The sequence below is a fragment of the Chiroxiphia lanceolata genome, chromosome 8 (assembly GCF_009829145.1).
Source record: "Chiroxiphia lanceolata isolate bChiLan1 chromosome 8, bChiLan1.pri, whole genome shotgun sequence".
In the NCBI taxonomy this organism is placed as follows: Eukaryota; Metazoa; Chordata; class Aves; order Passeriformes; family Pipridae; genus Chiroxiphia; species Chiroxiphia lanceolata.
The window spans coordinates 20,463,861-20,488,486 of record NC_045644.1 but is presented as its reverse complement, the minus strand read 5'-3'; the positions used below and the strand labels follow the sequence as shown (position 1 = coordinate 20,488,486).

Below are 24,626 nucleotides of genomic sequence, written 5' to 3'. Positions count from 1 at the left end.
TTTTTTTTAACTTCTACAGATACTGAGAGAGTATTCAGTGAGAGAAAATCTTCCAGTGCAGTCTCAGAGGCAGCTGGGGCATGTCCTCCCACGAGTGGATGCCTTATGGCTGACCAGATGAAGGAGAGCTGCACAGAACTGGAAGGAGGAAGTGAGGCAGGTAATAGTCTCTGCAGTACCCTGACACAGTACCCTGACTGTGTATGTGCTAAGAATGGTCCTGACATTTGCTGACCAGTTCTGCTATGCTGTAGACCACTGTAGCTGTTGTGTTCAAAATCAGAAGAAAGTATATGGTGAACGTTTGTTTCTTTTATGTGGACTGTATATGCCTACTAACTGGCATTTCTTATGGGAGGGGTTAGATCTGGTGGGTCACTGGAGCAAAAGTGTGTGAAATTCATACCAGTGCTTAGTGTTTTGAAGGCATTTGGGGGCTTTCCAGGGAATTGGTAGTGTAGGTAGTCAAAATAGCCAGAAAATTAAATCTTGGGGATGTGTGAAATTGTCTGGGACAAGGAGCTGCTATGTAATTGTGTTGAAAAAATGTGGGTGGGAGGAATTTAGTAATTAAATAGGAGTGTGACTGCCATTTGCAGGACAGCACATTGCAGCAAAACTCCATAACTGAAAGCTATTGTGGGACATCTCGTGCCTGAGTGCTACTCTGGGGGTAGGTTTGACTGTAATGACACTTTGTCGTTCTAGCTGAGAAGAGTATCCCCAGGAAGCCTACTCGATTTTCTTGCATCCTTCCAAGCCCTCAGGAACTTATGCAGATTAAGAACAAAAAGAAGGTATGATTTGAAATGTACTACAAGTGGATTTTTGAATGTTCTCTTTATTTTCCCTCCCCTGTGGGCTTTGCATGACTGTTCATATCTCAGAAGTTTTGAGTTCTGGTCTCTGCTGATCAGAATTACAGAGTCAGTCACTGAAAATCCTGCTGCACTGCAGAGACAGCAGTGATTATTACCTGTTATGGTTTAGTTGTGCTAAAGGTTGCAAGAGCTGTTGGGGAAATTTTGTGGCACACTTTGTAAGCTAGGTCCATCTGATTTCTGGGTGGGAAAGTTTCTGGATCTAGTTTGTGTTATATGATGACAATCAGGTACTTTTATCAAAAAGGACAGGTTCACTAGTCTTTATCAAAGCTGTAAATGGGGAGTGTACTGAGAGGCCTGTGGTAGAAATTAGCTAGTCTTCTATTCTAATTTGCTTGTTCCTGTGTTTGCTTTGTCATAAAAAGGACCAAAAAGATTGTCATGATTGTGGCAAAGCCATTCCTTGTTTTCAGATGTCCATTTCCTTGAACCTCATTAATCCAAGTTATAGTCTAAACTTTGTACAACTTTACCATTCCTTGAGTGGGTCCAGTCCAGGTCTAGTGTTGACAGAGGTGCTCCATACTAAATGGCTTTGTATTTAGCTGCTGTGTTGTGTCAAACATCAGGTACTGTCCTGCTTCATCTAAAGTTCCTATGGGTTACATGGGATTGTTTGGGGTTTTCTGTTCTGGGTTTGTTGGGTCTTTTTCCATTCACATATGTTCTTTGTACAGACTTTGTTCTCTTTGCACAACATATACACGAGGAAGGTTATCTCAGATGTGAGTGATTGCTAAATTTCAATATGAAAATGACACATATTCTGGATGAAACATGAGTGGCCATAGTAGTTGTGGAGAAAGGAGCCAGATGATATAGTGGAAAAGAAATTAATGTCTTTGAAGGATTTATTGGTGGTAAAGAGAAAGGTTTTTTACTTGTATCTGACTAAAGGACTTCTCGCTTCTCTCTCCAGCAAAGGTGGTTCTATTTCACATTATTATAAGGAATTGGTGGTTGTATTTGTTTAAACTTACTTAAACAAAAATACTGAAGAAAATGCAACAGATCTCTTTCTACTGCCCAACCTATGCTTTGTGATCCACTCTGGCAGTCTCTGGATCTGTGTGTAATTTAAAGCATTGGTTTCTGTCTAGGAAGTTTGCTGCAGTACTTGGGAAATTGTTTCTTTACCTACAACACGGTGCTGCAGTGGGATAATGGTAACAGCCTTCCTGAACCACAACCTTGGGGGGAAATGATTGTCAGCACAGTGTTCAAATGAACCACTGAGTTTTGGCATTAATTAATTTCTAAGAAATTAATGTTGGTTTAGCTACGGTTTCGTTTGTAATCCTTTGCTTTGCATTAAATCTTGTTCTCATAGCAGCTTTGCTGATGGACTCTGTGGAAGTCCACTGTTGAGAAGGGAGCTTGTATGGTGCTTCCACTGCCCTAAATGAAAACTTTTGGTAGTACTCTGGCTTTACTGTGCTGGAAAAGTTAGAAGAAATCAAGAGTAGAGGGAAGCAAGATGTTCATAAATCTCTGAGTTTGCCCAGGGAAAATTGTTTTCTGACCTTAAATCTGCTAATGCTTTCATCCTGAGCGTGGAAACAGGGCACACCAAACACTGAGCTTTAGTAATGCAGATGCTGACATGGCACCAGCATGTTCTACTTCCTTTAACCTCTGAAGTACTAAACACTATCACAGCTGAAAGGAGGAAAAAAGCTAAATAAAAGCAGAAAACAAATTATGCATCAAACAGAAAGTTTTCTTTGATTTTTCCAAAGGCAATGACCGGGAGCTCAGAAGCACAGGAATGACATGATTATAAATGCAGTGCAAACTGCCAGCAGTCTGGTGTCCTTTCAAGTGGTTTTAAAGAAGTCTATGGACTTAGCCAGTCCACAGAATACCCTAGGACTTGGATTACAGGATTTACAGCTAAACAGAAATGCTGCCAGTGTCATACAGTCCCTTCAGGCCTGTTAGACCAGGGCAGCACATGGTTATTCTTTTGTTATGTCCTCACCGGGTCCTTGTACACTCCATGCTATTTCAGGATCTGTGTTTCACTGCAATTCTGAGGATGTTCACACAGGCAGGGGAAGCAGAAAGCAGAGGGCTAGTGGCTTCTGTGGTACTGAGAAAGCCAGGGGAGCTAGTAATCATGATGGTCACGAATTTAGTTCACTAGGTCATTGCTAGCAGTTTGATCGTGATAGGAGCTAACAGGGAACTGACATTTATTCTGGTTCCTTAGTAAAGTTCATATCATTGTTTGTGCTTTTGGTTTTTCTGAACACCACCAAGAACATCCAATTAACCCTTTCTTAGTCAGTTGTTTTATTACACTGTGACTGTGGTATAGCCTAGCTTCCTAGCGGGGCAGAGTAGTTGACTTCCCTTCAGAGTCAAAAACACCTGCTCTTCCCACCCTAGAGGTAACTTTGTCAGGCTGGAATACCAGATGTTCTTGGGACGGTGTCTCACTCACAGAATGTTTTCTGGTTCTTAGTTTAAGCTTTTGCAGCACTTCGTCGTTGCACCTGCTGAATAAGTGCCAAGGATTCTTGCTGTATGTCTCCTGGTGGCGAGGTAGAGTTACGAGAGCCTGGAGCCAAAGTGGGCAGGAGAGGGCAATAGAGCAGTGCTGCTTTGCAGCTGGGTAGGGTTGATCTTGCCACGTGTCCAGGGTTCATCAGAGACCTTCGTCTGCTCTGTTTACATACTAGAGCAGGTGAGGCATTTGGAATAGCAGAGCTTATTGCTTGGGTAAACATTAAAGCTTTTCAAAGATGGCAGCTCATGCTTGCTTTGTCCAGAATTATTTGATAGTGAGTCCTTGTGATGAATGCAGGTTTTCCGTTCTTGGTTAGCCTTTTTCCTGGATTACACAGTACAGTGAATTTGATCATGCTGAAACTGATCTTTCTTCTATTTTGTTTTTGGTTCAAATGCTAAAAACAATCTAAAGTAAGAAATGCACTTCAAGCTGTAATTCTCAGAATGTCTCCTTCAGCTCCTGATAACCGGAACAGAGCAGTTCAACCAAAAGCCAAAGAAAGGGATACAGTTTCTGCAGGAGAAAAACCTTCTTGCCACACCCATTGACAACAATGAAGTGGCCAGGTGGCTACGGGAAAATCCTCGCCTTGACAAAAAAATGATTGGGGAATTTGTGAGTGACCGCAAGAACATAGACTTACTGGAAAGCTTTGTTGGGTGAGTATCTTTCTGTATCTCTTTAGTCAGGAAGGGGTGAAAGTTAAGAATAATTTTAAAAAAGCAATAGGACAGTAGTTCCTGGAGGCATTGGATTTGTATCACTTGGTTCTATGTACTGCCATGCCATAATTCTTGAATATGGTAACACCTTAGATCCATATAATAGTATGATATTCAAGCTCCTTTCATCAGGGCAGTCTCTGTGAAGACTGGACAGATAATTACATACATAATCACTTGTAGGATTGTTGACTCTTTTACTGTTTTTTGCCCATTCATGGTATATTTCTTTTCTTCTCTCCTCACTCTCTTCTGTTTTACTGTCTGTACAAACAAGACTGTAATCAGTAAGTTTATCTTACCTTTCCCATCCTGTTTCAGCTTCTCATTGTATTTTATTCTTTTTGCAGGACTTTCAGCTTCCAAGGTTTAAGGCTGGATGAAGCTTTACGACTTTATCTAGAGGCCTTTAGATTACCAGGAGAGGCTCCTGTAATCCAGAGACTGTTAGAAGCCTTCACAGAACATTGGAGGGTGTGTACTTGGTGGGCAGAAAGCTCAAAACTATATTCTTTCGTGACCATCTGCTTGCCATGACGGACATGTCAGATCAAACTGCCTATATAAACTTACTGTGCCCTGCAAGCAGCAGCTATTTTGTAGGAGGTGGCAGTGGCAAATAGATTTCTGGGGTGCTTTTTGGAAGCTGGAGCCAGAGCCTGGGATTTTTGTTTGTCCCAGAGATGATTCAGTACTGTTAGGAAAATGGCTGTCTTGGTCACTGGTATCACTGCTCCTGTAGGACTAATTTGTGCATATATTTGCCTTTCAGAAATCAAACGGGTCCCCATTTGCTAATAGTGATGCCTGCTTTGCCCTGGCCTATGCAGTTATTATGCTGAACACTGACCAGCACAACCACAATGTCCGCAAGCAGAACGTCCCAATGACTCTGGAGGTGGGTGCTACCACTGTAGGCATCTGTCTTCTCTGGTTTTGGTAACAGTGTAGTGACTCTTTTTATCTTAATGGCATTCTCTTTTTTTGCTTGGCATTCTTCACTCAGGTACACAGTAAGCTGGTGTGCAGCACCAAGGTTGAGTGTAGTTTGAGTGGGGAGTTGTGGACAAGGGGCAACCTGAAGAAATATGAGCTTAGCAGACAACTTACTGTGTTTATCAATAGGCTTTTGTTTGTGTGAGCAAACTGTATACTAAGACATAGTAAGATTGAGAAGATTGTTTTACTGCTGTGGGCTTCTAGAGAGTTCAAGTCTTATGAGTGTCAATCCTGTCATTCTGATGCAGACCTGTCATTCTGATGTCCAGCATTAGCTAAGCATGTGTTATGTTGTGTCTCTGTTCTTTTCTTGTGAGCATAGACAGGAGTTGCTGGACACTACTCCCTCTAAGAATAGCATTTAGTCTTTGAATTTTGAGGCTGCATGTTGAAGAATGTAGGAAAATCTCGCTCTGGCCCCATGAAAAACAAGTGGAGTACTGATCCTAGCCAAAGAGTTTTAAATTGGAGATACTAGGAATTGACGTTGGTGTAACTTTTTTCAGGAGTTTCGGAAGAACCTGAAAGGTGTGAATGGAGGCAAAGACTTTGAACAGGATATACTGGAAGACATGTATCATGCCATCAAGTAAGAACCAATCTGTCATTTCCTTGTATGCAGTGAGCATACAAACTAGAGTTGTTGGGTCTGTGAGATACCTGGAGAGTATGGAAAGCAACTCACCAGTCATGTGCCTGTTTGCCTAAGACCAAATTCCAGCTCCATGTGGGGCTGTAGTAACAAGCCTGTCACAGCAATTACACTTGGATTTGTATCTTTGGATTTTTTCCATGATATTTTAATCCACAGATCTTAAGATAAAGTTAGAAAATATGTTACTTCTATGAAAATGGAAAAGAACAGCTGAGCAAGACCAGCACATATGGAATGCTGTATCTAAGAAGGCTCTGTTCTCCAGACCAGGCCTTTAGACTCTTTTAGAACTTTTTATGTGGTTTGAGAGATAGTATCCACAGGACTGCACTGGTGCCCTGACATAATGTGTCCAGGTCTCAGTTTAATATATTCTTCTTTTGAGCTCTTCACATGAGGCTGCTATCTGCACCAGTCTCTTCTACCACCCCTAAAGCTCTTGACACACTGACCAATATTTGAGGAGAATTCCTGGTGGTTGAGGCCCTTTTGTGCACAGAGTGGCTTTGGGCACTAAGCTTCAATAATAGATTAAAAATCTAGCCTATCAGTAAATCAAAGCCCAGCCAGTTTGAATCTGAGCGGATTACATCTCTGAGGAGACAGGATGTATTACATCTCTGAGGAGACAGGATGTGACTGACTCTGTTGATTTCTGTCTGCAGTAGCTTGTGCTGGAAGCAGGGCAGTGGGATTAGGCTGACCCTCCCTTTTGAACCTTCTCCAGGAAGGTGGGATTGCTGCCTATACTGAATATCTAGAAGTTCTTCAAGAGGTAGCTCTAGCTTTCAAATAGAACTCTAGTTTTGATTGGCTTCTCTTCCCTGAGAATGTCCTTAATGTTTTGAATAGTTACCCTGAGAGTATCCTCATATTGCTCAGTTGCCTAGTGCCTCTGTCCCAGTCTATTCCCCTTTATCCCCCCCTTCACCAGATACATGAGCTGTTTCAGTATGTTCTGTGACTAAAACAATTGGTATTTAATTTCAGTATTGCTCCATCTCAGACAGACTGCCCTAGTGTCATAGTTGAGATTGAGGAACTGTTTGTTTTCTTTGTACTATTAGGGAGGGGAAAAATCAGACTGAAATCTGTATGAAGTAGTATATGATCTGTTCAGGACCTCAGCATTTCAGTTTTGAGCACAATTTCATGTCCCGAGACTTTCCAAGTAAACTCATTCACTTGCTTCTGTTAATATTAATCAAATATGAGTTCTTAATAAAAATAAGCTGTTGACTGCAAACTTACTTTCCTATATAATCTCAGTTTCAATAGCTCTTGTCAAAATATGCCGGCACCTGAAACTGAGAAGAGCTTATTACTTATGCATAAATCAAGAGCGTTTTTTATAGTTGTCATTAGCACATGAAAATTGCTTCTTTGGCAGTAAAGGACGTTATTTTTTGATTGCTGCAGAAAGGCCTTTACTTTCCAAATTGGCTGCAATCTACTATTCTTAGTGGCTTTGAGAGTCTTGTTCAATTAGTTGGTCATTTGCAGAGGATTTTCTCTTGTGCAATGTTACCTGAGTCTAGGGAGTATGTATTTAGGCTTGATATATTTTAACCTGTGATTGCAAGCAGTACTTGGCATTAATCATAATTATTTTATTACTGTATAGCTTTATCCAAGTTAGATTAAGGAGCTGTGGTACCCTGGTTATAAATCACCCATCATACATTTAGTTTCTTGGTTTATCTTTAATTTTGTACTACTTGGCTTTCTAATATTTGATTTTGGCATAATATGAATATTTTCATTAGTCTTTTACAAGATACTCTTGACTGTGACTGCAGTGATATAACAATTTAATTTTTCTTTTGTCTGAGAATAATGAGATAGGGAGAGCACTCTGACACAGTGAGAGCTGGGATGGGGTTGAAGCTATGCCAGTGTGCTGTTCAGAATTTCTCATCATTTAACTGCAGTTTGTGTTGCATTTTGCACTTGCAGTGTTTGGTAGATGCTTCTTCAATACTATCCTTACACTGTTACTGCTGGGTGCTTCTGAGAGCCACCAGACTTTATATTCAAGATATCAAAGAGGGACAGGAGAAGCAGGGAAGCTTAAAGAGAATGTTTCAGGAGCTGGCAAAATTGTTCCAGAATAGGTATCACTTATCTCTGGGTCCAAGTAATAAAAAGGTGTAAATGTTAGGTTTGGCTCAGAATGAAAAATTCAACCTTTCTGCCTTCCTGCATTGTAGAAATGATGAGATAGTGATGCCAGAAGAACAGACGGGCCTGGTGAAGGAAAACTATATCTGGAATGTCCTGCTACATCGTGGTGCCACTGATGAGGGAATATTTCTCCATGTGCCTCCTGGAAGCTATGACCATGATCTCTTCACCATGACATGGGGGCCAACCATTGCAGCACTTTCTTACGTTTTTGACAAGAGCTTAGAAGAAACAATAATCCAGAAGGCTATTTCTGGTTTCAGGTAACTCTTGCATTCATGAAGACCCAGAAGAGTACAAGTGTGGCCATTGTCTCCTGTTTATGTGCTGGAGCCGTCACAGTGAATGTCAGCTGTTACTTTTCCTAGCAATTGAAAAGCATTTTATTGTGACCTACGGTCCTTTAGTTTTATTCTGTCATTTGTATCGATTCATCCCATCTTGGCCTCTCTTGGTTGTCACTCATTGTTTGGCTTGACTGTGGTGTTGTAATAAATCAAAGTGCCTGGGATACATATTTTTAAACTGCAACATGGTTGCATTTAAAAGACCTACTGACATAGTTGAACTGTTTAGAATTGGGGGAGGGGGGAAGTCACTCTTAACTTGCACAGTGATGTTGGCAAAACCTCTGTATATGAACAAAACCTTTCATGTATATGAGGTCGTGGCTGTGGTTGAATGATATGGGGGATTTTTTTTCTTTCCCAACTGACCAGTATTCAAAAAACTTGCCATCTATGAGTAACTCTATTGGAACAATCTTTGGTCATGCTTAGATCCAGACCAAATAATGCCTTAAGTACTGTTAATGCAGTGCTGTAGCCATGATCTCTTGGAACTAGACCTTGAACACTACTGCTAATCCCAGCAACTCTCTCTTAGAGCAGGACAGGGGATTGGGTATAATGCTCAGGTGGAAGTGGTCTCTCTGTTTAGACTCACTTTTTAAGTGATTGCCATGCATCAGCACAGGCAAATATGAGGATCTATGGGTAAGCATTGAGATTATTTGAAGGATAATAGTAGACTTCTATACATCAGCGTTCATTATGAGTAGGTAGGTGAAGAGGAAGGTCTAAAATGTCAAGAGCGAGGGTCTCCAATTAGCTGTCCTGCAGACAGACTCCTCTGTGCTTAATACATTATTTTCTGTTTTCTTCTTTCTCCAGGAAATGTGCAATGATTTCTGCTCACTATGGCCTTAGTGATGTGTTTGACAATCTCATAATTTCTCTCTGCAAGTTTACAGCCCTCAGCAGTGAGGTAAGTTTTCAAGGAGGGGAAAGAAGCGTGACTTCCAGTATATCGGAGCTCTCTTCCTGTGTTAAGCCAGCAATAGTTGCTTATTTTAGTTATCACGGTATCTGTAGGTATCTATCAGCCCCTGCCTAGAGTTTCTGGAGGAAGCAATGGAAAGTGTGTAGTGAAGTGAGACTGCCATAGGACAGGTTCAAATATGCAAATTTCCTTCTACTCGCTCACAAGTGGCAGTTTATGCAGAAACAGAATGCTTTGATGTAGAAGTGTTTATTGCACCTGCTTGATGTGAGGAGACTTAAATCTCCCTGTGATCCCAAGCAAGTTTATACATTTCAGATACTGACTATTTAGTTAAAGGGCTTATGCAGTGCCAAGAGGGACTGTTTCGTGAGCTGTACTTCCAAAGTGTAGAGGCTGTATGTGGATTCACAGCATAAGCACAAAGAGATTAGAAAAACAAATGCTTTGAATTGTCAGTTAGTATGTGGAGTCTGGTAATAAAATTGGTTGCCTGCCCCACTTTTGGCAAGCCCTAAAGACCATTTCCCTGGGTTATACTGTGAGAATAAATTCAAGATGCAGTGGTTGGTGTAAGCTTTTGTTGCCTGAATCTGTTTGTGTGTTACAGCAGCAGTCTGTTTTTCCCCAAGGTGTTTGATAGACAGTGTATGGCAGACCATGTTTTTTACTAAGAAGTTGACAGCAACTCCTGTAAAGGGTCAAAACTCCCAAAGAATCTCACAGCATTGCTCTCAGACCCACAGTGAGCAGAACAGAATTGCCACACGTAAGGGAAGCAAGATGATTCAAGACTGAAAGCAGGGGAGTAAAAAGGCCAAGACAGGTGAATTTTTTAACTCCCTTAAAGGGATAGGAGAAAGGGAACAGTCCTGCAAATTCATGCAGTTGATGGAATTAGGTTGCAGGGAAATGGAATGGTTTGGGCCAAGTGTTTTGTATCACTTGCATTCTGGCATTTGTAACAGTGAAAAAGTACTGGTTTGACTATTAAAAGACAAATCCTAAGCAGCGGGGTTGTTTTAGATTCTCTCTTCAGCTCACAACAGTAAAGATGCAGTACTTGATCCTCTCCAGGCATACCAGACCTCGAGACTACCAATAGATAACACAAGCAGAGGAATGTCTGCCAGGAAACAACAGTTTGACACAGATTTACACAGTAGAAGCAACTAGACTAAGCCCTCAGTTGCACCAAATATTGCCAGCTGCATCCCATCTAGTTGTGAGACTGGAATCTGGAGCAGTTTGAGGTCTAAGTTTGAGGTGTAAATTAAGCAAGCATGTCTTTTGGTGATGGCATAGAATAAAGGACTTCTGGATTTGCAGAAGGCTGAGTTCTTATCTTTGGCCAGATTCCAAGTACACCAATTACTTTCTGCTGTCCTAAATTCCTATAAGGATTGGAGACAGTAGTGGAATAGGACAACTGAAGAAATACTTTAAAGACAGTCTGGTGGAAAAGGAGAAGGAGGGGCCTTCTTCAGAGGACTGAGTAGACAAAGCAAAGAGTGGCTGTTAGGAAACAAGGGAGAACATCAAAGTGTCACTTAGCTGCTCAGCACTTCCCAGGTCAGATCATCCTGGTGAGCAGGCATCTTCTCCACGCAGTGCATTTGCTATGCATGGCCACTTTGGTTTGAAAGAAGAGGAATGGAAAGGAACATGGAGGGGGATTAAGTGATTTAAGGAGAACAAGTGCCCCTCTTCATGATCCACAGTTCAGATTCATACTGACTCAGTGAATAAGTAGTAGCAAAACGTGTGTGTGTTTTAATTCAGTGGTTGTGGCTTGTTAGCACAGTGCAAAATCAGGCATATTGCTGTTTGCACTCTGAGACTCCAGTGATGTATGTGTTCATATGGTTTCCCCATACCAACAGACAACCAAATTGGTTGTCACATTTCTGCCAGATTTTCAGATTGGACTTCTAATGGAGTTTGCCTCTAGATCAAAGACCCATTTTGATAACAGTTTGGCCAGCAGTTTGGCTGAAGCAAGAGCTAGTTTTTCTGAACTTCAGATCTGAGATTGAGAGAGTCAGTCCATCCTATCTCATATATTCACTTCCATTCTTGATGGGGGAGTAAGTATGGATTTTGTCCACAGAAGCAAGAGAACAGCAAAGCCCATCTCTTGTCAAAAGGAATAATGCAATGACCTTAAGTAACTGCAGAAACATGGAGCATGTTAGTGTCTGATAATAGCTCACATGATTGCTAGGTTTTTTCTTGTTTTGGCAGCATATGCTTGCTTGGTTGCAATGACTTAGCACACTTCTTATATTTTGAAAAGCTGTGAGTGCGTTGAACGGATTATGAGGATTTGTGATCCAGCAATTATTAGCAGAGACTGTATGTCAGGATCCATCACTCTTACTTGTATCTTGCTGTTAAGTAGTGATAGGATTAACTTTGCGAGTCAGAAATGCTTTTGGCCCTGGTTTCCTTCTCTAACAGCAGGGCAGTGTAGTTGCTGCTTCCAGAGGAAATGTATTACTTTTTGTAGAAGGCATTGATCCTGAAATGAGTTCCTGTAGCAGGATAATTAGTGAATTTTCATCAAGTACTTTCAAAATGTTCTGTGTTGTTGTCATTCTTGGGGAGCGTATGTCTAGGTGGTTCAGTGATTCAGCTTGTATCAAGTAAGCCATCTTGTCCTTGTTTTTGTGCAAAGTGACTATGAGCTGAGGAGTTATCCAAGCATCATACAGAGAATTGTTGTCTTTCCCATAACCAATTCTGAAGCATATGCCCTAATTTTTGTTGAAAAGAAAGCATCTCTTTCTGACTGATTGCCACCGCCTCTTCTTTCCTGCAGTCTATTGAGAACCTGCCCACTGTTTTTGGAAGTAATCCCAAGGCCCATATTGCAGCAAAGACTGTGTTTCACTTGGCCCATCGCCATGGTGACATTCTGCGAGAGGGCTGGAAAAACATCATGGAGGCCATGCTACAGCTTTTCCGAGCGGAGCTGCTGCCCAAGGCCATGGTGGAGGTAATAACTGAAGAGTTGGAGGAGTGGGAAGCTGGCTTTTCATAGAGCCAATTCCAAGAGGAGGAGAGCTCTCTTGTGAAGGTCTGGCTTTGGTAAAGTGTGTACAGAGCTTGGAAGCCTGTGAAGGGTGTAGTGCTCGAGTTACGTGAAGCTTCTTTCATAGGGTTTCATTTTTTTCTCATTTTACAAAAACGTTGGGTTTGAGAAATTCCAACATTTATTTTACTTGAACACATTTTGAGTGTTGTGTGAAGAGGGACATGCTTATAGGTATGAAGTATTAAAGCACAGCATTTGTGTTGCCAGATGAGAGTGACACTTTACTGACGGGCTAGGGAAGCGAAGAGCTGGTTTGACTGCATATACTGCAGTTCAGTGTAGTGTTTCATCACTAAGAGGAACATCACAGGGCTGGGGGGGAAGGCTACAAAGAGGTGCATAATTGGTCATATGCACGTCATGGTTTGTATTCCAGGTTGAAGACTTTGTGGATCCTAATGGCAAAATCTATCTGCAGCGTGAGGAGACACCATCTAACCGGTGAGTGGTGTAGATGTCCCAGGCAGTCTTTTTGGTACCAAAGGTGGAAAATGACATGGTCTCTTGTTTTCTTGCTGATGCTGGTCTCCTCTGATTTGCAGTGGTGAATCAACAGTACTGAGTTTTGTTAGCTGGCTCACCCTCAGTGGGACAGAGCAATCTGGTATGAGAGGGCCATCTACGGAAACACAGGAGGCAAAGCGAGCGGCTTTGGAATGCATAAAGGTAACGTACAGGCTGTAGAACAACCTGCTTTTTTTCTTGGTGACAGTACTATGTGGGTAACAGGCCACAGAAGCATAAACATACATGCTGCTAGACAGTATTGCAGGTAACAGGTAACTTGGGAACTGTAAGAAACTATGGATAAGCATACCTGGATTGTCTGCTAAATGGTCTTATGCACTGCTGTGTACACATGAAAACAGGAACGATTCCTCACAAGAGGCTGGGATCTGCCCTTGGCATCATAGTCCTATATTTGAAGACAAATTAATGACTTCTCAAACAACTAATCTTTTCCAAGACAGTGTTAAAGCATATGGTGCCAACAAAATCTGAACCTGGGGGGTTGACCAGTGTGTGGACTTAGAGGAGTTATCTATCAAAATCTGTCTAGCACAGATCAGGTCTGCTAAAAGTAATTGATGTTAAACGGTGAACTAATTGGCAGGAGTTTTTGTCCAGTTAACTGTGTTAAAGCCACTATCTGTATCTTTTCTGTGAACATGATGTGTTTCTGGAGGATCTGTTTGTATGCCATCCACACTCCCCAGATGCACAGTCCTCTTTTCTGTCTTTTGCAGCACTGTGATCCTGAGAAGTTGATCACAGAAAGCAAATTTCTCCAACTGGAATCCCTCCAGGAGCTCATGAAGGTGAGAGAGATACTGGGCAAGGGACTGGACTAGTGATAGAACAAGTATGCTGTGCATGATCGTGGATATGTGCTGTGTACTCACCTAGCTCCTCTGTCCCCAGAGGAGGTCTTGAAACTATTTGGGATATGAAACGAATCATTAGTTCAGCTGTTAAAAGTAACTTCTGTGCTGGCAGACACAAGTTGGTAGTAGAAGAAAACATTAAATTGTGGAATGCATTCTAAAAGCCTTGAGGACTCTTGGCAAGTGTTTGAAAGTATGTGTAACTCTGTGTAGGAGCTTAAAGTTTTTCATAGTTTCTGGTCTGCTGTGTACCTAATGAGGGCATTCTAAAATGCCACTCTAGTGGCCACAGCTGTACAGAAATATCTGACCATGTGACCCTAGATAGTGTGGTACCTGGCTGCTGTGGGAAATGTAATAAGACTGGACTCATTAGCCTTTGGGCTAGAGTAGCTCATCTCCTTGGGAGAGTGTAATCTCTGTTCTGGGGGAATATTTTGCTCCTACTCCCATTATGTCAGGAATTCTCCCTTAATATGCAAGCTTGAGAGGAATAGCTCCAGTATTTGTAGTCATTCCTACATATGTCTCCTTTTTCTGTGTTTCACATGTTATTAGAAAGAAGCTGCTGGATACTACATCTTGCATAATGAAAAAGATATATTTTTTCAATATATTTAGCTTGACCTCTATCCAGTGCATTTTTGATAGACTATGCATGACCTCACCAGACAGTGGAGTGCAGTTTTGCCCAGACTCAAAGCATTCTGTTGGTCCTCACCTGTTGGTCCCCCGTTTCTGGGAGCTTATGATTCAAAAAAATTTCCTGGCTCTTCCAGGCTCTAATCTCTGTGACCCCTGATGAGGAGACATATGATGAAGAGGATGCAGCCTTCTGCTTGGAGATGCTTCTGCGGATTGTTCTAGAGAATAGGTACGACCTTGAAATACATGCACATTCACTGTAGCATCCCTGCTTCACTGCAGCTGCTGCCTGGGTCCAGGGAATGAGTTCCTTATGTGGTTGGTTTGCCAGCTGAAGCAGCATGTGGCTGTAAATTCAGGGCTTAACAATTCTGCTCTAGCATGTGCAAACAGAATGGCTGTTAGCTCATGAATTATTGCTTGATATTCTGAAATCTAAAGAATATAAACTAAATTCCAGAGGGAGAATTCTCCCACCTGATTGCTTTGCAAGTAATGAGTAAGAAATTTAACAGCTTTGTTGTGTCTATTCTTATATCTCCCAACTGGAATTTTTCATTTACATTAAATACTGGGTTGACTAGAGTTCTGGGAGAGGTAGCTGGATCCTGTTTGTCTCGCTTTCTTTCATCCTACCCTTTCCCTCCTCCTTGTTGTTGCTAGGGACCGTGTGACCTGTGTCTGGCAAACTGTCCGAGACCACCTGTATCACCTTTGTGTCCATGCGATGGAGTTCTGCTTCTTGGTGGAGAGGGCAGTGGTGGGGCTGCTGAGACTGGCCATTCGACTCCTCCGTCGAGAAGAAATCAGTGCACAGGTAAGAGATTTTTGAAATGCAGTTACTGGGGGCGTTTTGTGGCCACACCTGGCAACACAGGAAACCAACTGCTATTAGGTGGACCCATATTTAACTTTCTGTGCTGCAGATGACAACAAAAAGCAGTTGTAAGTAGCTCTAAATAAATGAAGGGGTACCTTGTTGGAGAATGGAGTGTAAGTAATAGGGTCTGTTATTCTCATCTCCTCCTCTGGCCAGGTTCTCCTCTCGTTACGTATCCTGCTTATGATGAAGCCAAATGTGCTGTCCAGAGTTAGCCATGAGGTTGCCTATGGCCTCCATGAACTCCTGAAGACCAATGCTGCCAACATTCACTCTGGGGATGACTGGTACACACTCTTCACCCTCCTGGAGTGTATCGGGTCTGGGGTGAAGCCGCCTGCAGCCCTGCAGGTTACAGCAAGGGCAGATAACGACACAGGTAAGACAGGCCAGCTTTTGCTAGGAAATCTGATGCCTGCCTGCCAGATAAGCAGCTGCTTCCTCAAGCTTTTCAATTAGCAAAGGGGACTGCAAGAAAACAAAGCTGATATTAAACTACATTAGCAAGATTAAAGACCAGCACCTGCTGTTCACTCCTACCTCATGGTCTGTCCCTGTCTCTACTCTGCCGTCTCTTCCTACTCAGTGAGCAGCAATCCAGGTGCTAGTCCCTGGGGGAGCAGTGGGAGGAAAACTGATATCAGTTGTAGCAGCTGTAGAAGGTCTTTGATCTACCCAAGGAGCATTTTCTGCTGGTTGTGGTCTGATGCCTTGGGTACTATAATCTCTCATCTGGGCATGTAATGTAAACCCAGCTGCTGCTCCTGTCATACTTGCTTCTTTTGTGGGACTGACTCCTTTCTGTCCCCATTTTAAGGATCTCATAAAGGGAGTTGTTATTTAAAATTCTATTTCCAGATCCATTTGTATTAAGAGTGCCTGAACCATTCCCACAAGACCAACCCACTGTTTCCCACTTCTCTTGACTGTTAAAGATGGTCTTTTCCACAAATTGTTCAGTTTTGCTTTAGCCAGCTGGCAATGTATTTGAGACTGATATCTTCAGACTTCTAAAGCAAAGAGCAAGAAAAGATTTTTCCAGAAGGCTTTGTTTTCTTTCTAGAACTTCTTGCTAGGTCCTTATGCTTTATGCTAGACAGATGGGAGAAACACAATTTTGTAAAACACTTATGGCATTTGCCTTCTGGGTTAATGTTGGGCTGTCTTCTCTCATCTCTCTCTTGTTTGTTTTTTTTTTACTGCTTCTGTCCTTGCTGATAGAGCAAAGTGCTTGACTTGGCACCTTGCACATCAGAACATTAGTTCTCTTTACCTCCTGAAAATGTTTGGTGCACTGTGTTCACAGCAAGTCTGACTGTCTGTTGGTGAGTCTCTAGATAGTGTGGAATGATGGAGAGAATGAGTTTTTCCTTCTAAATAACATTATATCAGTAACTTAAATTTGTCCATTGCAAAGACTTCTGTGTTGGGGCATGTGAAATTTAAATGTCAGGGAAGGTAGATCTGACAGATGTGCAACATGCTAACGTATATTGCTGTTCATGAGAAAAATCTGACCAGTATTAGTGTGGAGCTGAGTGTCCCCAAAGGGATCATGTATTCCTACATGAGTCATGTAATCCCGTGCTGTGTTTTTGGACTTGTCTTGGCTGAACTTAGCACCTCTAGTAGTTGATAAAGTTCATGGTACATCTGATTCTTCCCTCAGGGTTGAAGTATTGGACTTCTGCCCTTTTCAAATCCACGGTTGGGCTGACAAATGACACAGGAGAGGATGGAAAGCTCCTTCCCTCTGGAGGAGAAAGCAAAACATGCCTACAGGGGAGAAACAGGTCTCACAGGAAGAGAAGCCTGGGCTGGTTTCTTCCAGGGCCCACTAGTCGTTTCTGGCTGATGCTGATCTGACTAATCTGGATTGCTTCTGCCTTATCCACAGCTACTTTTGCAAGCTCTTGATTTGGCTGTGATCTAAATCCCATACCTTTTGTTTTGCAGGTGCTCAGTCAGACAGCGAGGTCTCCTCCTCCTATCATCCCAGTGACATGAGCCTGGACCGTGGCTACACCTCTGATTCAGAGGTGTACACGGACCACGGGAAGCCCGGGAAGATGCATCGCTCGGTGACAGATGTGGATGTCATGAACAGCGGCTGGCTAGTGGTGAGTAGTAAGTGGGCTTCTGGTCCCCAAAGAAGACTACTCCTAGCATGGCTGTGAGCAGAGGTTGTGATAGGGGGAGAAAGAATAAGACAGTAGAAAAGAGTGCTAAGGTGAGCTGATAATATAAAGGGAGGATGGGGAGAAATACAGATGGAGAGGAGAAAGGTTGGAGGCAAATGAGGAAGAAGGGGAAATGGACCCTACAGAACCATTATCTGCTGACTTGGGAAGAAAGGCCCTTTCAGAAGGTGCATGAGGTGATACTTGCTGTGCTACCCTCTCCTGCTACCCTCTTGCTGTGCCCTGCAGGTGGGGAAAGATGACATCGACACCTCCAGATCCACTGCTGGGCTCAGCAGGCTGGGTCCATCTCCTCTCGTCAACCAGTACAGCCTGACTGTGGGGCTGGATTTGGGCCCACATGACACGAAGTCTCTCATGAAATGTGTGGAGTCCCTGTCCTTCATCGTGCGAGATGCTGCCCATGTCACACCTGAGAACTTCGAGCTGTGCGTCAAAACGATACGGATCTTCGTGGAGGCGAGCTTGAATGGGGGTGAGATGGCCCTTCACTTGACAGTCAGGACTGGGCTTAGGGTGGCCAGTCAGCAAGAAGTGTGAAGTATATTGTCAGGGAATGAGTCCCCCATCCCCAGAAAATGGTCTACTATGAGAAGAGTGTCCTGGCTCCTGCTAACAGCAGGGACCTTATTTTTATCCTCTTGCCTGGGACGGAGAGGAGGTCTGGAGTTGATATGGAGGTAGCAATATCAGCTCTTGTTTGAAGGTTGTCCCTGAGGGGTGCTGGGTCCTCTACAATCAGGTAGTGGTCATTTCACAGGACAGGGCCCTCTGCTGGGGATAGCAAAAGGTGGCTGCTCTACGTGTTGAAAGGCAGAAAATTTTTTGGTGGACTGTGTATATGATATGTTGCTGCCTTTTACTTTCTAGGCTACAAGTCCCAGGAAAAGAGAGGGAAGAGCCACAGGTATGACAGTAAATCCAGTCGGTTAAAAAAAAAGCCAAAGGAGAGCTCCACACGGCGATCCCGGGTCTTGAGCCAGCACCAGGCACACACACACAGTGATGAGGATGAGGATGAGAGCATCCCTGCCAGCTACCACACTGTGTCTTTACAGGTTAGTCAGGACGTAAGTATAGCAAGGATTTCCTCCTCTCCTTTCCCATACTTAGGGCTTTGCTAGGTAATCACTGGGATTCTTTATGGGGCGGGGGAGGGCTGCACGCTGGGTTAGTGGGCACTGGATGACAGTGGATCAGAGGGTGGCTCTGGCGGCAATATGTGGTTCTGCAGTAAAAGGAAGACTGCAATTTGTACTGGCAAAAGCAGGATAGCAATGGAGGGAGAGGTCCTCTGGAAAGCAAGGAGGAGGTCTGAAGCTGTGAATCACTGTAGTAGGTAAGATGGATGTGGATCCAAGGGTATTTGGAGGCATGAGGTTCATGTAGGATTAGCAGGGAGTCTGACAGGGTATCAGAGCTTGTGGAAAGGGGAAAGCCCTGTGGTTTGAGGCACTGGGATTTCAAGTAGAGAGGACTGGGCTAAGGGAGTAATTTCTCTCTGGCTGGTACTTGAAAGGTGTGAAGGCACAGGCCTGCTGACTGTCAGGCTGTTGGGCGTCAGTTCATTAGTAAACAGAGTGCTGTCATGTGCCCATACCGAGCTGTTCTGAGAGAACTTTGCATGTGCTTCATGACTTTTTTGTTAAAAAAAAAAAAGTTGCAGAGAGTTGTTTCTGGACAGCATAGCTGAATCGCTGGGTTTATCCCTCTGCCTGGGAGAGTCAATGCTCTATGCCAGGAAAGAGTCCATTCTTCCTTTTGGCATGACTGGAGTGGTGGTTCTCAAAGATGGGATTGACATGCCTACTGAACCGAAACAGATCTTGTTGAAGATGCCTGGCACTTGACCACTTCAGGAGGGCACAGACAGCAGGGCCTGCCACCATCTCTGTAGCCGTGCATGAGTAGGTACATACAGAAAGCAGGGTTGAGTAGCTGTGAGCCTTTTAGCATTGGTTTGGAGAAGAGCAGAGAGCAGAGTTGCTTCAGATTTTTAAGTCCTATGTGTTTCTTACCGTGCTGTGTACTTGCAGCTCCTGGACCTCATGCACACCTTGCACACGCGAGCAGCCGGCATTTACAGCTCCTGGGCGGAGGAGCAGCGACACCTGGAGACGGCAGCCAGGAAAATCACAGCAGATTCCCGAACACTGTGGTCCAACTGCTGGTGTCCTTTGCTACAGGGTAAAGCTGGTGATGAGAGCAAGCAGAGACACTTCCAAAATAATGGCAGGAAAGTTGATGAGCCAAGAACTAACTGCAGAAGGGGCAGGCAGAAGTTGTTTTTAGGGTCTCTTGTAATTGAAAAAGTATTTGGATCAGATTTTGAATGATATCTTTAGCACGAGTTAGCTGCCAGCATGTTTCTGGATCTTACAGTAGATTTCCAGTCTGTGACCTGGAACAAGTTTACTTTTTTCCCCCCCAGATCTTCATTAGACTTTTTACCCTAGACTGGGAAAGTAGGGATGTGACACTTTCACTGTGGGCTTTGCCCTGAATCCCTCTCTTGCAGGTATTGCCTGGCTGTGCTGTGATGCCCGACGCCAGATACGGATGCAAGCACTCACTTACTTGCAGCGGGCCCTCCTGGTACATGACCTGCAGGCCCTGGATGCCCTGGAATGGGAATCCTGCTTCAACAAGGTAACCTCCTGTCTGGGCTGGGCATGTAGGCAGGAAAGTATTGTTATGAAGAGCAAAGCTGTGTGCAGGAGTGGAAGAATGGTATTCTTCTTCAGCACTGTCTTCTTCAGCAGCTGGTTCACCACAGCAGCAAGACGATCCTTACTGTGGTCTTGTGAAAAGTTCTTTTCTGCTTAGGTTTCTGACAGAGCCTTTTGGAGTACTGAAGTGGATCCACTCATGTCCACTTCCCATTGCTTCTCTCATGGTCTCTGTCTGGAAGCCATCAGTCCCAAAATCCAGCTCCCTTCTGTAAGGTTGTCTGGGCAAATCTCATCAGACATTTTTCAGCTCTAAAACATCCATGTGTCTGATCCAACAGGTGCTGTTCCCACTGCTAACCAAGCTACTTGAGAACATCAGCCCAGCTGATGTTGGTGGGATGGAAGAAACTAGGATGAGAGCCTCAACACTACTCTCCAAGGTGAGCACACTTCTGCTGCCTGAAAGCTCAAGAAAACCAAACTCTTTGCTGTGTTTGCTTCTCAGCATCTCTGATCTGGATAGGTTCAGGGTGATAGTTTGACTGTCTTTAGTGCTGGGCTTCTCCACGAGCTTCTGTTGCTGGAACATGCCTTCTTTCCAGAACTGTATCCATGATCCTAGGCTTGGAAAAGTTGTCAGGAAAGAGTTTGTGACTTTATGATGGAGAGAGAGAGAAGTATTTCACCCAACATTAGTTGAAGACAGTGTGTTCTCATGGTGAAATGATGCATGTCACAAGCTGATAGTTCTGACCTGAGGCAGAGTCTGGACGGGCTGGAAGACGTGGTGATGCAGACTGCAGGGGCCTCTCACAAAGGAGACAAGATCCAGTCCTCCACATGTGCAGCTCAGAAGAGTGGAGGCCTGTGGCACCCTCAGGCCAGGCCTGTGCATGCTCCCAGCCTGCCACAAAAACAGGGAATCCGGATTTGCAAGACTGGCTTGTGAAGATGTGAGCAGCATCCTTCATATTACTTGTTGACAGGAGTTGTGTTTTTTCCTAGGTGTTCCTACAGCATCTCTCCCCACTGCTCTCACTGACCACCTTTGCTGCCCTGTGGCTCACAATCCTAGACTTTATGGACAAGTACATGCATGCTGGCTCTAGTGACTTACTGGTAAGGTGCTGAATGTGGTGCTGCAGTGCTTTGGACAACCATTCACCACTTTTAACCTTCTGAATTTGAAAGGTGTTTTGGTTTGATGCATTTTTGGGGTTTTTTTTAGCCTTTTAATCCTTCCCAAGCCATTTTGTTCCATGATTTCTCACCTTGGCCTCTGTTTCCAAGGCAGCCCATCAGCTGTTTTGAGCTTTTGTTCATTGCTGTATGTCCATTCTTTGTGTCCTGAGGAGTGTCTCTGATTATAGCTGGAGGCCATTCCAGAGTCTCTGAAGAATATGCTGCTCGTAATGGATACAGCTGGGATATTCCACAGTGCTGATTCACGGACAGGATACTCAGATCTCTGGGAGATCACTTGGGAGCGCATTGACTGTTTCTTACCTCGACTGCGGGATGAGCTCTTCAAACAGACAGTCATCCAAGGTACAAGGGACTGGGAAACCTTAAGAAAACAGGTTTGGACCGGTGCTTGCACCTTGTCCAGCACGAAGCTGCCATAGTGCCTGGAAGCTGATGAAATGATAGTTGCAGGAGGCTGTGGGAGCTTGGCACAAGAAGGGCAAATTGAGGGTAGCAAGGAGTGAGCAAACTGGTGTGTGGTCTCACTGCATGTTTTGTCTTCCTAGATCCTGCCCTGAACATACCAGTGGAGCAGCAGCATCAGAAATCAATAGTGGCTGCCCTGCCCCCTTCTCCTGTGGGGGATGTGAGATCAACCACCCACCTGGCTCCTTTGGAGAAGCCTTGTGAACTGGGTGCCAGTGGTAAGTCCTGTTTTTCTGGAATCATGTTCCCAGCATGGTGGCATGGATCTGCTTTTCCTTGCTTTAGCATGATCTAGGGTGACCAGGCCTCTAGTGTTTTGAACTGTTGTGCTTCCAAATGGATAGCTTTTGGCCTTCTTGCTGAGGTTGTTGGGGTGGGCAGTGTGCCTGTGATTGGCCCCTGCTCCTCACGGCCTCATATGAAGGGGCAAGTCTCAAAAGGCCCCTGAGTTGATCTTGAGCCCTGCTAGTTTTCAACTAATAGGTGACTTTGTCAGGTCCTGTGTAACTACGTATTTTGTCTCTTCCTTTTTCCAGAGTCTGAGAGACCCACTGCACCTGCGTCACCCACCATCAGCACCTCTGCCTCTCCTTCTTTCCCAGTGTCAGCTTCAACAAAGACAAGCCCCGTTACAGACATACCTCCTACGACAGCACAGCCACCACTCATCCTGCAGCCTCTTGCATCTCCCCTGCAGGTTGGGGTGCCACCTATGACTCTTCCAATTATTCTCAACCCAGCCCTAATTGAAGCCACCTCTCCTGTTCCCCTCTTAGCTACTCCACGGCCCACTGACCCCATGACAACCTCTGAAGTCAATTAGTTTGAGGGTGTCTGAGAACTGTCTGCTGAGGAGGCTCTGTGGGTGGAGGATGCTGGCCAAATTCTCTGGTAGTAGGCATGTTTGTTTTAGAAAATGATGCTAACCTGAGCAGAAGGGCTCCTGCCACAATCCTCTGGAGCACATTCCATTCTGCTCCCTTCTTGTGGCATCACCTAGAAATCTGCCTACAAATTCCTGTCTTCTTGAAGGGGTGCCCAGTTCCACTGACCTTCCTGCCTTTGCAATCTCAGGGGCCAGGCAACACTCACACCCAGCAGCCTGGGACCAAGCTGCCACCAGTTCATCTGGTAAAGAGGGGAAACTTATTGATGTCATGCCAGAGAGGGGCTGCATACAGGGCTGCCTCTCGAGATTATTCAGTCCAGTCCCTGGGCAATTCCCCAGCCATTCCCTAGCTTTACTGCTCACTCTTCTGATTGCACTGCTTTGTCTGGGCTCTGGGCATGCCTGAGTTCAGCACGTAAAGAATTTTGTTAGAAATGTGGATTGCTTACAGTGCAGCTCCCAGTTTGCTACATAGGGCTTCTTGCCTACTGTAGGCACATGCTTTCCTTCTGCAACACAGATGACAGCAATCCCCATGCCAGATATGGAGTAGGCAGCAGGGGAGTCTGATAGGGGCAGCATGGCTTTCCTCCCTCCTCCTGTGATATAATCAGGCTTTCTGGTTGGAGAGGGCAAATCCAGAATGCTCTGCGTAGTTGAGTAAATGAGAAGGAAATGCTGAGAGCAGAGCACCGTGGCCATCTCTCACACAGCACTTGGGGGCCACTCCAACACAGCAGTGATGTGTTGTTCGCCACTTGCTACACTTGCTACATTACCAGCCCCCTTTCTTAGGAGAACATCCTCTTCAGCTAGAGAAGATTGGGGATCTGTGGCACCTGCTGACAGATGCCCAGCAAGTCTGTAGTGGTTTCTCTTGGAAGCTCTGCGCAGATTTCACCCTTGTGCATCTTCTAGTTGTTGGGATCGCACATCCTTCTCCCCCCAGGACACCCCTGCAGCCAAGGCCCTGGTAGTCATTCTTGTGCTTCCGCCTTGCAGCAAGGACATCCCGCTCTTCCCCCTCCTCGTGGCCAGAGCAGAGCTGGCTGCCTGGCAAATGCTGCATCACCGTTCCCCCTCCTCCTCCCTCAACTAGCTGGCTAAATTCCCAATAATTTCAATCTTGGAAATCCCCCTGGTGACTGGGAGGGGCATGGGTGGGACTCCAACCCAGTGTATCCTGTATGGAGAGGAACCTGCGGTTGAGGTGGGAATATGACTGTGTACATACAGAGTAAATGGCTACAAATCCAATGGACTTTTTACAGTGTAATAAATACATCCTGTAAATGAATGCTCCAGTGTTGCACTCCTTTGTCATACAACTGTGGCTCACAGCTTCGGGCAAAATGGAGTTTACTTGTCAGGGTACTGTGCCCTGGTTCCACATACCAGGATCCTGCAACAGAGCGTTCTGTCTGTGGAGAGCACGAGGGTACTTGTCCTAACAACTGGTCAACTCATGAGGGGGCTGCAGTGGAGATTGGCCATCAAGGGGCTAAGCAGGAATGGTTCCCATCATGGACAAAGCAAAGCTTTAGCAGCGAGATTGCTCTTGCAGAAGACAACAGTTCCATGTTGGCTGTAAAATTTCTGGTGTTACATCGGTGTGTGCTCACGCACCACCAGGACTGAGGACCAGGTGCTGTGTGCATCTGGCCATGCAGCCAGTACATAACCTCGGTGACAACTCGGCTGACTTTGGCAATTCTCTGATGAGGAAGAAATCCTCATTTCCAGAGACAGGAGTTGGAGTTGGAGAGGGCATAAGAGATTCTGGGCTCCTCCTGGACTAGTGCTTGCCATGGACGTGGACAACTACACTTCCCTCCTGATATTTTCTACTTTATTTTGTGGCAAGATCCACACAGTGCTACTGTGTCCTTAGAGCTGCGTGAGGCACCAATGTCTTCCCTATCACAAGGATTCCAAGAGACTCCTAC

General features: G+C 44.5%; 1 protein-coding gene across 8 annotated transcripts in view; it reads left to right on the top strand.

Annotated features, from left to right (window-relative positions):
• The window catches only part of GBF1 (golgi brefeldin A resistant guanine nucleotide exchange factor 1), a 106,439-nt gene extending 82,462 nt beyond the window's left edge, over window positions 1–23,977 (top strand). For 5 of the 8 annotated variants that reach the window (XM_032694591.1, XM_032694588.1, XM_032694592.1 and 2 more), the window contains 25 exons: window positions 20–160; window positions 709–797; window positions 3,856–4,058; window positions 4,472–4,595; window positions 4,894–5,019; window positions 5,627–5,709; window positions 7,986–8,222; window positions 9,132–9,225; window positions 12,062–12,238; window positions 12,714–12,778; window positions 12,880–13,003; window positions 13,585–13,656; window positions 14,502–14,596; window positions 15,031–15,184; window positions 15,404–15,626; window positions 17,204–17,367; window positions 17,677–17,923; window positions 18,319–18,518; window positions 19,485–19,635; window positions 19,967–20,097; window positions 20,459–20,560; window positions 21,126–21,239; window positions 21,491–21,668; window positions 21,872–22,009; window positions 22,328–23,973. In XM_032694591.1, the coding sequence (XP_032550482.1) occupies window positions 20–160; window positions 709–797; window positions 3,856–4,058; window positions 4,472–4,595; window positions 4,894–5,019; window positions 5,627–5,709; window positions 7,986–8,222; window positions 9,132–9,225; window positions 12,062–12,238; window positions 12,714–12,778; window positions 12,880–13,003; window positions 13,585–13,656; window positions 14,502–14,596; window positions 15,031–15,184; window positions 15,404–15,626; window positions 17,204–17,367; window positions 17,677–17,923; window positions 18,319–18,518; window positions 19,485–19,635; window positions 19,967–20,097; window positions 20,459–20,560; window positions 21,126–21,239; window positions 21,491–21,668; window positions 21,872–22,009; window positions 22,328–22,614 (3,719 nt within the window). In that variant the 3' untranslated portion in view covers window positions 22,615–23,973. Of the gene's footprint in view, window positions 1–19; window positions 161–708; window positions 798–3,855; window positions 4,059–4,471; window positions 4,596–4,893; window positions 5,020–5,626; window positions 5,710–7,985; window positions 8,223–9,131; window positions 9,226–12,061; window positions 12,239–12,713; window positions 12,779–12,879; window positions 13,004–13,584; window positions 13,657–14,501; window positions 14,597–15,030; window positions 15,185–15,403; window positions 15,627–17,203; window positions 17,368–17,676; window positions 17,924–18,318; window positions 18,519–19,484; window positions 19,636–19,966; window positions 20,098–20,458; window positions 20,561–21,125; window positions 21,240–21,490; window positions 21,669–21,871; window positions 22,010–22,327 lie in introns of all 8 variants that reach the window. The other 3 variants (XM_032694593.1, XM_032694586.1, XM_032694587.1) reach the window with 3 other exon arrangements.
• The last annotated feature ends 649 nt before the right edge of the window (window positions 23,978–24,626 follow it).